A 16,001-nucleotide genomic window follows, 5' to 3' on the forward strand; every position below is an offset into this window, starting at 1 on the left:
CCTAACAGAAAAAATAATTTGTAGATCACAAGAGGGGATTAGCTGTTCACGCAGACTGGTAAAATGCATCACGGATTGAAGCTTCTCACCCTACCACTGCCAAAGAGCTTTCTCGGGTCCTTTTCTTCCTATGGCTGAGAAGTCAGGTCTTCCAGTGTTTTCAGCCAGACTCATGGTGGTTGGTCTGGTTGGTCCACTTTGACCAGAGATTTAACTGAACTTTCAGAAATTAATGACAAACAAGAATCATACTATCAATGTTCTTATAAGTCTGTGCCAGATTATGTGGGCTTCAGAATTTTATCAAATCCCTTGCAACTGGAGATGAGTTAATCACAACACTTTTAGAGTAGTTATTAGATTATACGCAAACTCCAGCTATTTATATTAATACAAAATGTGTTTACTTAACACTGAAAGAATATAAAGCTTCCAAGGTGGCATGCTAGAAAAAGGAAGTCTAGGTTTATGGATCTAACTTCATGTGGCATAAGTAAACGGTTGGCAAGGAGAGGCAAGAAAACGAGTGGGTATAATCAATACTTGGGGCAAAATACACAAGACCTCACTGATAGAATTGTTGAACAGTAACTTCATGTGGGCTTCCCAAGGAAATTATCAGTTGCCAGATGGCATCAGATACCAGACACCATGTCCTATCTACTCCCAGAGCCAATGACTGCTGTACGTAAAGCAGTTACTACACCACAGTGAGCACTGCAGGTCATCTCCCATGTTACAAATTTTGGTTAAAATTCTTCATATGACACCAAAAGCACAGGTAACAAAAGCAAAAATAGATAAATTGGACTTAATCAAAATTAACAATCCTTGTGCTTCAGTGGACACTGTAAAGAAAGTGAAGACAACCCATGGAATAGGAAAAAATATTTGCAAATCAGATGTCTTGTAGGAGATAAACAACCCGTGGTGCATACATACAATGGAATTTAATTCAGCAATAATAAGAAATGAGCTATCAAACCAGGAAAACATATGGATGAATCTTAAATACATACTGCAAGAGAAAGCCATTCTGAAAAGGTTACATACTACATGACTCCAATTATATGAAATTCTAGAATAGGCAGAACACTAAGAAGCAGTTGTCACAGGTTCAGGAGGGGACAAGGGAGGAGTTGAATAGGTGAGGCACAAGTGATTTTTTTTAGGTGGTGAGACTATTCTGTATGACACTGTAATAGATACACGACACTACGCATTTGTCAAAACAGACTGATGTTACAGCACAGTGACCCTTAATTATGAATATTTTAAAAGCCATTGGGGGGGATGTCCTAGGATGGAATGTGGAGTGCAACAACACAATCTATCACAGACATATGAAACAATCTCACTGAAGGTGGTGAGGGAAAAGGTGCTGAGCTCTGTGACTTTGGAAATGGAGTCTGTACAATTAAAGGAAGAGAAACTATATACAGCACTGCACTCTGGTTGGTAACATTGCTTCCCACGTGGGCCTGGGTTAACAATTCTGATGCCACTGCACATGGATACTGGAACCGAACAACTAAGCGGATGGTTGGCAGATGGCGGGAGCCAGGTTTCTCAATGTTTCACTGAAATAACACTATACTGATTCATTAATGTAAGTGGGAACGTTAGAAGCAACTTTTATACATGTGCCTTTGTGGTTTTTAACATGCTGCATGTGTGCTGAAGTGTTTCACTGAAATAACACTGTGATACTGTGATAGATAGAATAATGAATATGTATTTGGTCTGCGTCCCAGTTCCTGGCACAGAGCTCCTAAAACCCTAGGGATTTCCAGAATGATGGGGTGCGAGGAGTGTCTTTTTTAATTCATAATAAGCCCTTTTCAACTATATCTGAGTTTATACTAGTGGGATGACTCTTGGAGGATGGGGACTGGTTACCAGAGGAATCAACCAAGGGATAAGAGAGTTGAAACTTCCAGCCCCAGCCCTCCACCTCCAGGAAGGGGGGAGGGGCTGAGAATGAGGCCAATCCCCAGTGGCCAATGATTTAATTAACCATGCCTATGTAAAGGAACTCCCATAAAAACCCTAAACGATGAGGTTTGGAGAGCTTCCGGGTAGGTGAACAGCTCAAGGTGCTGGGAGAGTGACCTGGTAGGGGGCTTGGAAGCTCTGCATCCCTTCCCCCCCGCCCCGTACCTTGCCCTATGCACCTCTTCCATTTGGCTGTTCTTGAGTCTTATCCTTTACTAAAAAATTGGCAATCTAGTAATTAAAGTATTTTCCTGAGTTTTATGAGCTACTCTAGTAAATTATTAAATCTGACAAGGGGTTGCGGGTACCCCTGATTTATAACCGGTTGGTTTTAGTACAGGAGACAGCCTGGGGCTTGTGATTGGTGTCTGAAGTTGGGGCATCTTGCGGGACTAAGCAAGCCCTTCACCTGTGGGGCCTGTGTTAACTCCACGTCGTGTCAGACTGTTGAGCAGAGGAAACGTTTTTCTTTTAAACATTATACTGGTTCATTCCTGTAACTAGTACTGTTAGAAACAACTTCGACACGTGTAATACCCAGAGGGACATTCTGCAAAATATGACCAGTATTCCTCAAAATCATCCAAGTCATCAAAATCTGAGAACTGTCACAGCCAAGAGGAACATTTTTAAGAAGGCAGATTTAATAGTATATGAATATTTCAATAAAGCTGTTATATAAGATTGTGATTCTACTAAATATGCCTATTCTCTACAGACAGGGGCTCTATTAAGTAGAGCAAGTAGACTGAATGAAGCGACAGATCTTCTCAAGGTTTTACTCCCCTTCCATACGGTTCTCTTTGCTACAGTAAAAAAAACCTGGGTAGAAGGACTGAAAGAAAAGACTACACTGAACAACTCTCATGTTTCAGAAACCTTTATTGGAAAGGTTACAAACTTTGTATCGCCACTGCATCTCTTACGCTCAAAGTGGTTGTGGGGCAGTAACCATGGAGACAAAGCTACTCTGCTGCTGAATTTTGCCCAGGCTGGTTGTCAACTACTTTTCATACAATGGAGGTAGAGTGGACAGGGCAAGGATTCAAACCTCAGGCCTGGGTTAATGCCAGGACACCCTTTTTTTCCATTCAGGTTCTGGGAGACCTAGAAATAAACTACAAGAATTATATTTAGGCTCAGGGACGGCATAATCCATTTTCAGTTTTTAGTTTTCAGTTTCCCCCGATTTGTTCTTTTACAACTGAGGTCTCTTTTCCCTAAAATTAAAGTGTGTTCTAAAAATACCCTGGGAATGAAAAGAAGATAATAGAAGATGGAAAGAAGTGCAACACAACATCCTTTTCATAGTAGTTTTACCTGATTTTTTTCCTATCAGCCTGTCTTACTTTTCTACAAAACATAAGTAATAATCAATGCTTCCCCCAATCTCAAATATTGAACTTAATGGAGACAGAGAATCTTTAACTTAACATTTAATGAAAACAGAGCATTTTAACAGGTTCTATGCAAACATGGTTCTCATGTTGATTTGCTGTTACCTTATTTTTAAAGGGTGGTGGGGATACAGAGGCTAGATTAACCTGGCCCAAACGCTCAGGATCCTAACTTACGAGTATATGGCTCACATGTCCTTGACTCTACAAGCATCAATTGAAGCCAATAAAGCCTGTTTCTACCAACATATCAAACTTTCTTTTGCCTTTTAAAACTACAGAACGGGCATGTGCCTGCAGCATAAGCTTCAGGCCAATGGGTTTTTAAGGGCTGTTCAAGAACCAGAACTAAGGATACATTCTTCTGCTTAAGGATACATTTTACAGTTCAAAATATGCCTTCTTCTAAAAATGTGACACAAAGAATAATTTACACCAACTGCTTTTTATTATCGAGTTTCAGAAACCTTTCACAAGATGGTAAAAAAAAAAAAAAGAAAAGGAAAGAAAAAGAAAGCTTACAACCACAGCTAATGTTATTTTTTTTCCATTGTTCCCAGTCAGCTCCAAACCCATTGTGTGCAAAGCCCATTTTTCCATGCATCTAAATGATAGATACAGGCTATGAAATTCTTTATTCTATTTGTAGCAGCTTATGCAGGTGCAGCCAAACACAAAGCTTCAGGACAAATTGTACACAAACTTTACAATGTGGGATTTGAATTTAAAATATGAAACATAAAATCTACACAAAACTGATAAAAATCAAGCACAGATACCAGGACTGAAACTTATAACCCACGTGTGAAAGGGAGTCTTGTTTCCTTTCAAGTGCTTTATTCTGCTACAGAACAGTCGAAATGAAGATGTAAAGCTTTGTGGTTAGTTTAAATTATACACTCTGTAGATACTATACCAATTTTAAAAGTTACACACAGACCAACAGATGTCCATCAGTTCATCTGGATTGACCAGACACTCCAGCTGGACGGCTGGAGACAAACCAGGCAAACGTGGAAAGAAAATCCACCTGTGCAATTCGTTTGTAGAGTTTACTGATGGGCACATTGCACTCCTGGTCCATGATGGCTGCTGCTTTCTTCATCAGAGCTATCGTTATAGGCTTCACGCCTCTGACCACTTCCTGAGCCCCGAGTGCTATCAAATTCCTGAAGCTCTACCTCCTCTGTGTCTCCAATGATGTTTGGAACTTCTGGTCTAGATGGCAGAAGGTCTTCTAGTTCCTTCATGAAAACAAACAAAAACAAGCCTAGTTGTAAGATATCTTCATCAACTCCCCTTTTGATACAATTGAAGGTGTATGCTTCCTCGAGAGTTTAAATAGATAAGTCTGCACTTTAAGCCAGAGATCACAAACAGATGACCCACAGGCAAAATCTGCAGACATCTTTTATGCAACCCATCTAGTACTCAGAACACAAAAAAACTGGGGTTAGTTGCCAATATTTAAACATTGGAAAATTTCACAGAAGACATGCCTTCTTGCATGGAACAACCAGGACATGCTAGGCTGGGGAGTCGCCCTGATCTTCAGGTGAGGGATCTGTTCTCCAGGGTGTCCCAATCCTCCCACACCCAGTCCACTGCACTCCTTTTTTTACATGCCCTATTTGGCCCTATAAACATTTATACCAGCAATCCTCATCTTAGTTAAGAACCAGGACAGCCCATTAACCACTCAAATACTAGAAAAGCAAAATGTTATAAATTGTGTGGTCTGATCTCAGCACCAAAAACAAACGGAAAAATGACAAAGAAACACAACCATTATGAAACCTGAAGTCTTCCGCTGCTCAAACTTAGGGAATGCTTACAGAAAGCTTATCTGGGTTGATCCAGTTGTTCTCAGGAAACTGCACATCAAACTTGATGTAAAGATCACCTTTTTCAAAGGGATTACGATACTGTGGCATTCCTTCACCTCGAACTACACGGACACATCCTATTAAGTAAAGAGAAAACTATTAAGAATTTTACCCAAGAAGAAAGATGCTCGATAATATTGAGAGTCGCCTACTATAAAAAATTACAAATTGTAAAAGTCCTGAATCAGACAAAAATCAAGATTTACCTGGTTCAATTACTTTGCCAGGGGGGTATTTCACCACAATCTGACGTCCATCAAGGTGCTTAAATGTGAACTGAAATCCACAGAGTGCTTCAACAAGTCCTATCTTATATGTCATGTGCAAATCATTGCCATCTCTCTGGAACACCTACAAATCAAGCACACAAAAACTTTTTTTTTTTTTAATTATGGAGCCATATTCTTTTGTGCTGTGTTCCCTGAATCAATTTCCAAACCTTAATTCTACCATTCATTGCAAAAGCCAAACTGCCACCACCCTTAATTCTCTAAATTTATGTAAGGAAACCTAGCTAATCTCAAGTAATATGCTAGAAACTTCCATCAGAAAAGCAAGGGAATTGGGAAAACAATGGCTCATAAGGCACAGCTGAGGCTCCAAAAACAGAACGAGGTATATTCTGCAATTAAGGCCCATTTCCTGACCCTGCCTCTGAGCAAAAACGTGTAGCAGGCCAGTGGGATTCCGTAGGTCAGGTTCATCTTAGAGTGCTCCCCAGACATGGTCTTAACAGGGGAAGGGGAGGGTCCAAGTTCAACATAAAAAGCTCAATCAGTAATACTAAGCCAGTAAAAGCTATAATAATTTCTGAAAAACAAAAGTATAGATATAGAGGAGGGACTAACATCACCAAATATTGTGCTTCTCTGCTGTACAAATGCACAATGGTAGCCAGATCACCAAAACACGCACACAGCTGTACTGAAAGATGCATACACATTAAGACACACCACTCTCAAAAGTGAATGTTTTTAGACCAGAAGATTTAGACCAGCACCCACCCTAATCTCATGGCCTCACAATTCCTTCACAAGCACAAGTGTTGGGATTAAAAAAAAAAAAAAAAGCCAAAAACAAAATAACAAGCTTTTTCATGAACTAGTTCAAACTAGTTAAGTTTTCTTCAGAGGATTAATATTTTCAGTGGTATAAATTAAATAAGATGCCTAAATTTCATCTCGGGCTCAAATTTATTTTACTGGTCATAACAAAACCAAGGAGCAACCCTTGACCTCTTACTAGATGAACTTCCATTCTAACCTTTACTATCTTCTATTTTCTACTTTAGACAACCAGTTACATTTGCTGTCTGTTGGAAATTCCATGTAATTCCACTGCTGCCAACAATTTTAAGAGATGACTTACTTTCAAATGCCTCCCCACAGCCCCAGAAAGAAAAGCAGCTTATTCATTCTCTTATTTGATTCTACAATATCCTTCCAAGGGAGGACCACCTTTGTTTTTAGCAAGTAAACCTAAGCCCAAGGAGGCCAAAGCTAGAGAGTCACAACTTAAGTCCCTTGTCTCCAAATCCAGTGGTCTTTATTTTGAAAATCTCAATTTAATTATATGGCAACATTAAAGACTGAACTGAGTGGTTAAAAAAGGTTTCACCATCAGTTTGATGTACCAACAACTCAAAAACGTCATCTCTACTCTCCTCCAAATAAGCATTACTTCTTAACTTCCTCACTACCCTCCCTCTGCTGCACTGCCAGACATCATTTGATTACTATCCTCAAACTGTTTCAATGATAGATCAATGAAAACACTCACATCCTGTTTATACCATCTTACAATATATTTTACTCTATACTTGAGCAGATTATAAACGTCTCAATTACTTGGTTGTCTATCTTTCTGCCTTTTATGCCTTGTACAGTATTGTACATGGAAGACAAGATTAAACATAGAAAGAAGTGGCTAAAATGCCAGTTAATAGAAAATCTTGTAAGGAGTTACAAATATTTCAACCTACAAGACCCCAAGACAGAATTCTAGAAATTACTCCTATTTTTTTTTAGCAATTTAGGAGACCCTTGCCATTTGTAGCTTCGGCAACATCTGCAAAGAGCCAAGATACACACAATAATTTATAGCTTTGCTAAGGCAAGAAATTTGACTAGTATACCCTGAGAAAAGCTACTGTAGGAGAGCAAGTCACAACCCAGTGAGGGAATGAATCTAATCAAATTGCCAGAATCTACATCTCAATATGGTTTTATTCTCTATTGGATAATTGAAGTGATTTTTAAAATTCACTTTATTTGTAGAAATCATCATCAAATGGGAGAAAATTTTAATGTAAACTAAAAAAGTGGTTGACTTGTGATGTAAACACTTTCAGAGGAACCTGAGTCAATGCGATCAAGTACAAAGCAGAACTCTGCCAAATGCTTCTCTATTCAAGAATCCGGGTGATTATACTACAGGGTTGTTTCGTGAAGAGCTCCAGATACATCCTTCATGAATAAAGATCTACAGTATATTATACAGCACATTAAAAATAGAGGTGCAATGGTATAAGCAAAATAACATACCTTAGACCACATAGTCAGACCAGTTCATTCTGCCTTGTACATAACAGATACAATACGTATTCATCAGAAATTTAAAAAATAAAATTTTTTTTTAACTGTAGAAGATTTTCTTTCAAGAAAAGCTCACCTGGATGTCTAATATGTAAAATAAATCAACAGAGCAGCACTGAGGACTAAAGCCCTGTCCACTTAGCACCCATCAAAGGATTTTCACAGTGAAAAATGAGGGGCCTTAGATGGCCTGGTCCAACGCCCTCACTTTCATGAACAAGGAAACTGGGATAGAGTCAACGGGACGACTTAAGCTTCCAGTGCAATGGCTGAGCTGTGACCAAAAGTGACTGCTTCTACAGTGCTTCTGACTGCACCTACCTTGTTGATCCACAGGCATACCTTGCTTCACTGCACTTCGATTTATTGCAATTGAAGGTTTGTGGCAACCCTGCCTTGAGCAAGTCTCTTGGTGCCATTTTTCCAACAGCGTTTGCTCATTTCACATCTGTGTCACAGTTTGGTAATTCTTGCAATATTTCAAACTTTTTATTATTCTATTTGTTACGGTGATCTGTGATCAGTGATCTTTGATGTTACTACTGTAATTGTTTTGGGGCGCCACAAACTGTGCCCATTTAAGACAGTGAACTTAAACCAATAAGTGTTGTGTGTGTTGTGACTGCTCCACCAACCCAGCCAAACTGGCCATTCTCGTCTTTCTCCCTCTCCTTGGGCCTTATTCCGAGACATAAAAATACTGAAATTAGGTCAATTAATAACCCTACAATGTTCTCTAAGTGTTCAAGTGAAAGGAAGAGTCCAACGTCTCTCACTTTAAATCAAAAGCTAGAAATGATTAAGCTTAGTGAGGAAGGCATGTTGAGAGGTGAGACATGCCAAAAGCTGGATGTCTTGTGCCAGTCAGCCAAGTTGTGAGTGTAAAGGAAAAGTTCCTAAAGGAAATGAAAAGTGCCACTCCAGTGAACACACAAATGATGAGAAACAAAACAGTCTTATTACTGATATGGACAAAGTTTTAGTGGTCTGGCTAGAAGATTGAACCAGCCACAACATTCCCTTAAGCCAAAGCTTAATCCAGCGCAAGGCCTTCACTCTCTTCAATTCTACGAAGGCTGAGAGAGGTGAGGAAGCTGCAGAAGAAAAACTTGAAGCTGGTAGAGGTTGGTTCATGAGGTTTATGGAAAGAAGCCATCTCCATAACATAGGAGTGCAAGGGGAAGCAGCAAGTTCTCCAGAAGACCTGGCTAAGATCATTAACGAAGGGGCTACACTAAACAGCAGAGTTTCATTGTAGATGAAGCAGCCTTATATTGGAAAAAGATGCCACCTACGACTTTCACAGCTGGAGAGAAATCAACGCCTGGCTTCAAACTTTCAAAGGACAGGCCGACTCTCTTGTTAGGGGCTAATGCAGCTGGTGACTTTAAATTGAAGCCAATGCTCATTTACCATTCTGAAAATCTTAGGGCCCTTAAAAATTATGCTAAATCTACTCTGCCTGTGCTTTATACATGGAACAAGAAAGCCTGGATGACAGCACATCTGTTTAAAACATGGTTGACGGAATACTTCCAGCCCACTGTTGAGACCTACTGCTCAGAGAAAAAGATTCCTTTCAAAATATTTCTGCTCAATGACAATGCACCTGGCCACCCAAGCAAGAGCTCTGATGGAGATGGACAATGAGATTAACGTTGTTTTCATGCCTGCTAACACAGCATCCATTCTGCAGCCCATGGATCAAGCAGTAATTTCAACTTTCAAGTCTTATTATTTAAAAAATATATTTTGTAAGGCTACAGCTGCCACAGATAGTGATTCCTCTGGCGGAGATGGGCAAAATAAATTGAAAACCTTCTGGAAAGGAGTCACCATTCTAGATGCCACTAAGAACATTTATGATTCATGAGAAGAGGTCAAAATATGAATATTAACAAGAGTTTGGAAGGAGCTGATTCCAACCCTCATGGATGACTTTGAGGGGTTCAAGACTTCAGTGCAGGAGGTAACTGCAGCTGTGGTGGAAAGAGCCAGGGAACTAGAATTACAAGTGGAGCCTGAAGATGCGACTGAATTGCTGCAAGCTCTTGATAAAATTTTTAACAGGTGAGGAGTTGCTTCTCATGGATGAGCAAAGAAAGTGGTTTCTTGAGATGGAATCTAGTCCTGGTGAAGATGCTACAAAGACTTTGTAATGACAACAAACGATTTGGAATATTACATAAACCAGGGTTTGAGGGAGAGAAGCGATTCCAATTTTGAAAGAAGTTCTACTGTGGGTAAAATGCTATCAAACAGCATCAAATGTTCCAGAGAAACTGTTTGTGAAAGCAAGAATCAATCAATGTGGCAAACTTCACTGCTGTCTTATTTTAAGAAATTGCCACAGCCACCCCAACCTCCAGCAACCACCACCCTGATCAGTCAGTAGCCATTAACACTGAAGCAAGACTCTCCACCAGCAAAAAGATTACGACTTGCTGAAGGCTCAAATGATGGTTAACATTTTTTAACAATAAAGTATTTTTAAATTAAAATACGTACATTGTTTTCTTACACATAATGCTATTGCATACTTAATAAACTACGGTATAGTGTAAACATAACTTTTATATGCACCAGGAAACCAAACAATTCGTGTGACTCACTTTGTTGCAGTGGTCTGGCACCGAACCTGCGTTATCTCTGAAAAAGCCTTGTACTAAATTAACAAGACAATTCTCATGAACTCAGCCCAACTACTTGACAGCTTCATCTATGTCCAGTGTTACTGCATGGAACCCAAAAGATCTAGCCTTAATCTTGCATGCAAGACCTATTTCTGAATAAAACAAACAAAAAGGAAATTACCTCATGTTCTTTCTCTTGTAGCAAAAGAACAATGTCCCCTGGTTCCACTCCTGGGGCCTGGTCTGCTTCCCCAGTGAATGTAATTCTCTGTCCATGTTTCATTCCTTTGTCTACGTGGACTTCAAGAATCTTGACTTCTTTAATCACCTTCTTCCCTTCACATTTTTTACAGCGGTCCTTTTCATTAATTACCTCTCCTGGAAAGAGACGTCATTCAAACTTTCAGCAAGAGTACCATACCGCAGTCTTAAATAAGATAGGTCTTGATAAGGCCTTTATTCATTAAATAAACTTTCTGAACTTCTTTTATTTTTCATTTTTTTGAGGAAGATTAGCCCTGAGCTAACTACTGCCAATCCTCCTCTTTTTGCTGAGGAAGACTGGCCCTGAGCTAACATCCGTTCCCATCTTACTCTATTTTATATGTGGGAAGCCTATCACAGTGTGGCTTGATAAGCAGTGCTAGGTCTGTACCCGGGATCCAAACTGGTGAACCCCAGGCCGCTGAAGCAAACTGTGTGAACTTAACCGCTACACCACTGGGCCAGCCCCTGGACATTTTTCTTTAATAAAGTGAATACAAACACACTTTAAAAAAGAAAAATTGTAAGCCTCTCCAATTTCTGCATTCCCAATCCATTTCAACATAGAACCAGAGAAGTACTGGCATGCATACCTTCTCCATTACAGTCAGAACACACAGACTGCATCTGTTGTACCATTCCTGGAGCCAGCTGTCTGATCATGATGCGTACACCTCGACCTCGACAAGCACTACACTTCTGAACAGCTCCAGACTTTCCACCTTGGCTAAAGCAATCAAAAGCATAAATTAGATTTTGCCCATAGACCATTCCAAGAAGCCATGACAAACAGGAATTGTGCTTTTCACCTTCGTTTTCAACTCAATGAATGGTACTTAAACTGGCTTTCAGAGGTATCACAAAATGTTCTTTGCTGGGTAGTTAGTTCTAAATCATGAACAATTTTCACCTGGTATAGACTAAATGTGCCACTGAAAGAACAGATAAAATTTATATCATAAACCAAAACACTTACCCATTGCATGCACTACAGAGTACATTCTTGCTAAGTTGTAGTTTCGTTGTTTTGCCATTATACAGATCTTCTAAAGATACTCTGGGGGAAAAAAGAATGAGGTTCAATCACACTTTGCCAAGTTCTCTTAAATACAAAACATAAATGACAGCTGATACAGCAATTTCACTATAATCTGCTAAAACAAAGAATTAAAAAACACCTTATACTGTCAACTTGACTAAGGTTTTATTTTGTGGCTCAAATCAGCAGAAACATTTCATGGCTACGGACAGCATATATGGTGCTCAAAGCCAGAACCTACAGGATCAGGCCAACAATTTGCTGTACTACATTTTCTGACAAAGCTGATAATTGCACAAATTCAAGCTTCACAATCTTCTTCTCGCCTCAGGCAGGAGCCCTCCACGTAATCCAACCCTCTGAAAAAGGTACAATTATTATCCCCATTTTACAAGACAAAACTGAGCATAGGGAGGTTAAGTAACTTGCTCAAGATCACACAGGCTTCTGGCTCCAGAGTCCATGCTCTATGAGGCCCTGCTCTCTCCAAGGACAATTTAGAAAGGCCACAAAGTTATATTACAAGTATAGGAGGCATTTAGATTGCATACGTCTCAAAAACAAGTGGCCTTGTCTACAGTATGACAGAGAGGAGGAAAAGAACAGGTTTTCAATAACAAGCATACAATAAGTTTTAGATGTCTGAAGAACTCACTGAATTATAAGCAAAATTGTCTACCTGAACAACTTTTACCAAATTTTCAAAGGGGTTTATGACCCAAAAAGATTGAGTTAAAAAGCCTATTAAACATATACAACTGATAAAACCCAACTCACCTTTATTCATATAACATATCTGAATTACAGGACCAATCATTTCCAAACTAACCTCAAAAAAGATCTATGCCTATCAAAAGTCTCACAAATACTATTCATTCAAGATCTCGCAGCAACGTATTTAATTTGGTTTTACCCTTCTCATTGTGTTTTAAAATCTTCTTTAGTAGTAAAATTTTACTTTAAAATAGAGAAACAAAAAATAGTTAAAAGTATTTTGCAAACCCACTATTTTGTAATATTCAAACTTTCTCAAAATTGTTATTTTAAGCTAAAACTTTTATACATTCTAGGTATCATAAGAACAAGAACACTTATGGACAAAACATTACCAACATTTCCAAATAATGACATATCAACAGTTTAACCTTAGACAAAAACAATTGGTTGCATCTGTCTTTTATACTCCTAGTAAGAACCTTTAACCAAATCATTTACAGAAAATACCTAAGTCTTTTACCATTTACATACTAAATTACAACTAGTATGCAAAAGCATTATCTAAGAGGCCAGAAAAATCCTCATTTCAACAAACATGGCCAAGGGAGGAAAAATGAGGTGAACAGTCTGGCAAAGCTGGCATTCTTCACCAGTGGGGCTAAACTGGCACAATACTCTACAAGGCAATTTAGTTGTATTTATCGGCCTTAAAACACTGATGCCTGCCTGAGAATCTCTGCTAAGAAGAGACAAAACTGGATATAAAGATACTCAAAGCAGCAATATTACAGAAAAAAACTGGCAACATCAGAAGCACACAGAAAAGGTGAATGATTAAATAAATCATGGAATGGAATACTGTAAAGCCACCCAAAATGAAAGGCAACAACAGGGAAATTTTAAATAATGTTAAAAAGAAACCTTATTTACTGTACCCTATGAAACAACTTTTAAGGAGAACATGAAGAATTACAAGGTACAGCAAACACTCTCTCAATCCTATTTACTTCTTAGACCATTTCCATATCAAAGAAAAACAAAAGAACTAACCCACACAGCATGAGTACCACTCTTGGAATGATATCCAAATGATAATTTATTTCTGAGGGTAAACTCTTAAAATACAAATTTAAGAATGTGACTCAAACAATGTAACTAACATTATGCTTTAGGTTCCTCTAATCTCAAATGTATAAACTAGATAATAGGAAATTATTTTAAATAGACACTTGATCTTCAGTCTTTGGCATTTGCTAGTAAAATCATCATTGGTTCATGAAAAAATTAACAGGATAAAAGACCTCACAAATTTTGCAAAGTGAAATAGCTATTTTCATATTGTAGAGGGCTCAGGGGTTTGCAGTCTAAGATCAAGGTCAGATGCTACTCATATGTTGGCAGGTTCACGTCAGGCTTGAAGCCAGCAAGCTCCATGGAAACCAATTTAGGAGAGTTCACATTGAGGATCAAGTAATGACTGACTGTAACACGTAAACAAACTAGCCCGACAGTCGCTCGCTCTCTAAGTTTTTAAATAAAAAGTAACTAGCAGGACCTGCCCAGCGGTGCAGCAGTTGCCTTCGCACATTCCACTTCAGTGGCCCAACCCAAGGTTTGCCAGTTTGGATGGGGGGTGGGGTGGGCAGACCTCGCACGGCTTGACAAGCCATGCTGTGGTAGGTGTCCCACATATAAAGTAGAGGAAGATGGGCACGGACGTTCCTTGGACCAGTCTTCCTCAGCAAAAAGAGGAGGATTGGCAGTAGACGTTAGCTCAGGGCTGATCTTCCTCAAAAATAAAATAATGTGGAAGATTTAAACACGTCAAAGAAAATAAACTTCATAAATGAAATTTTAAATCAAATGGTAACAAGTAGCCTCAGAAGCATATAACAAAACCATCTTCCTACTTAGCAAAAATGCCAATAATCTTTCAAGATCTGCAGCAAAATACAAACATCAAATTCAACTTAGTCACCCAATGAGGACAGTAAGACAAACAGAAGATTTTTTCCTCTGAAGAATAGAACATTGTTAATGTCCTTCTCTTTTACTGAGTATTACTACTTGAAAACACAGTACTTAGTATTTTTTAAAAAAGACAAAGATATTTACTTGAGTGGATGCATCATGTCTTCCCCTCTTCTTCTGCCATTTCGACTTCTACTCTGATTGCCCATGAAGCCAAACAATCCCCCACCAAAAATGTGAGAGAAAATATCATCCATGCCACCACCGCCGCCGCTACCTTCCCGAAGACCTTGCTCTCCATATCTGTCATATAACTCGCGCTTCTCAGGATTTGACAGTACTTCATACGCAAAACTTATTTCTTTAAACTATAAAGAAAAAGGAAAAAAGAAAACACCTGAATTTTCAAATAAAAAAGCGTGAGGAAAGGCTACAAGCATCTAGAATCCACTTAATTCCAATGAAAGCTACAAGCTCCCTTTGGTTTGATTCTGCTTATTTCCCACCCACCAGCGCCCAGAATGTCAGTATTCCCATCACAAGACCAAAATAATCTTGACATAAACATTTGGCTCTGTGCACAGAGATAGACTTTTCTCAGAGTTCTTTTTTCAAGGAGGGCAATTTAAGTTGAAACCTGAAACTTCATGGAAAAAAATCTCAACTTACTTTGTCACCAGCATTTGGATTCTTATCAGGGTGGTATTCCTTGGCTAACTTCCTGTAGGCCTGTAGGAACGATGATAAGAAAAGGTTAGATACAAAGACCGGCTTAGAGATCTGAGAGTACTAACCGAACCTCCACTTTTCTCAGCAGCAGTATTCTAAAATCATAACCTTCCAAAGATACCTTTTATTCCCTGCGATTGGCATCCTTCCATCTCAATACTGTTTGCTCACTACTTTAATATAATAAGGCAGACAGCAGTTACACTTGAAAATTGGTTACATTCAAATCCGATACAAACAACGTAACAGTTTTCTCTGTGGAAACATTGACACATTCCGCATCTTCACCATCGTCCAAGGTTTCCGACCGCCAGCAACTAGACCAAGACGGCGCCACGAGCTCCGAGGAAGCGGCTGCAGCTTCGCAGAGCGCCGAGCCTTCCCACCCACACGGAGCGCAGGGCCCCTCGCCGCGCGGGACCGCCCCTGCACGCCCGCTGACTGCGCCATCGGGCCGCACGACAAGCCCCAGGCCGGTTCCGAGTGCACACGGCGGGCGACCCGCGCCGGCAGCCGCGGCCCCGGGCCGCGCGGCGCTCGCGGACACGCCGATTGCATAAGGCGGCCCCGCACTTCCGGCCGGCTCACAGGAAGTCCACCGCACGCTCGGCCGCCCGGCCCGCCGCCCGGGGAGCGCGCTCGTTCCTCTCACTTTCGAACCCGGGTCAGCCGAGCGCCGGGAGGACGCTGGGGCTCGGCCGGCCGCCTCCAGCGCTCCGAAGCCCGAGCCTAGAGAGGCGCAGCGCGGCGGGCAGCCAGGCCGGGCCGCCGTGCTC

General features: G+C 40.1%; 1 protein-coding gene across 1 annotated transcript in view; it reads right to left on the minus strand.

The window, feature by feature from the left end:
- Window positions 1-2,859: 2,859 nt before the first annotated feature.
- Window positions 2,860-16,001, minus strand: part of DNAJA2 (DnaJ heat shock protein family (Hsp40) member A2) — a 13,883-nt gene continuing 741 nt past the window's right edge. The window contains exons 2-9 of the mRNA XM_046682780.1: window positions 15,166-15,225; window positions 14,641-14,864; window positions 11,746-11,826; window positions 11,363-11,496; window positions 10,687-10,883; window positions 5,485-5,629; window positions 5,228-5,355; window positions 2,860-4,636 (exon numbers count right to left, since the gene is read on the minus strand). Coding sequence (XP_046538736.1) covers window positions 4,445-4,636; window positions 5,228-5,355; window positions 5,485-5,629; window positions 10,687-10,883; window positions 11,363-11,496; window positions 11,746-11,826; window positions 14,641-14,864; window positions 15,166-15,225 — 1,161 coding nt within the window. The 3' untranslated portion in view covers window positions 2,860-4,444. The remainder of the gene's footprint in view (window positions 4,637-5,227; window positions 5,356-5,484; window positions 5,630-10,686; window positions 10,884-11,362; window positions 11,497-11,745; window positions 11,827-14,640; window positions 14,865-15,165; window positions 15,226-16,001) is intronic.

Source organism: Equus quagga, chromosome 13, assembly GCF_021613505.1.
Source record: "Equus quagga isolate Etosha38 chromosome 13, UCLA_HA_Equagga_1.0, whole genome shotgun sequence".
Classification (NCBI taxonomy): Eukaryota; Metazoa; Chordata; class Mammalia; order Perissodactyla; family Equidae; genus Equus; species Equus quagga.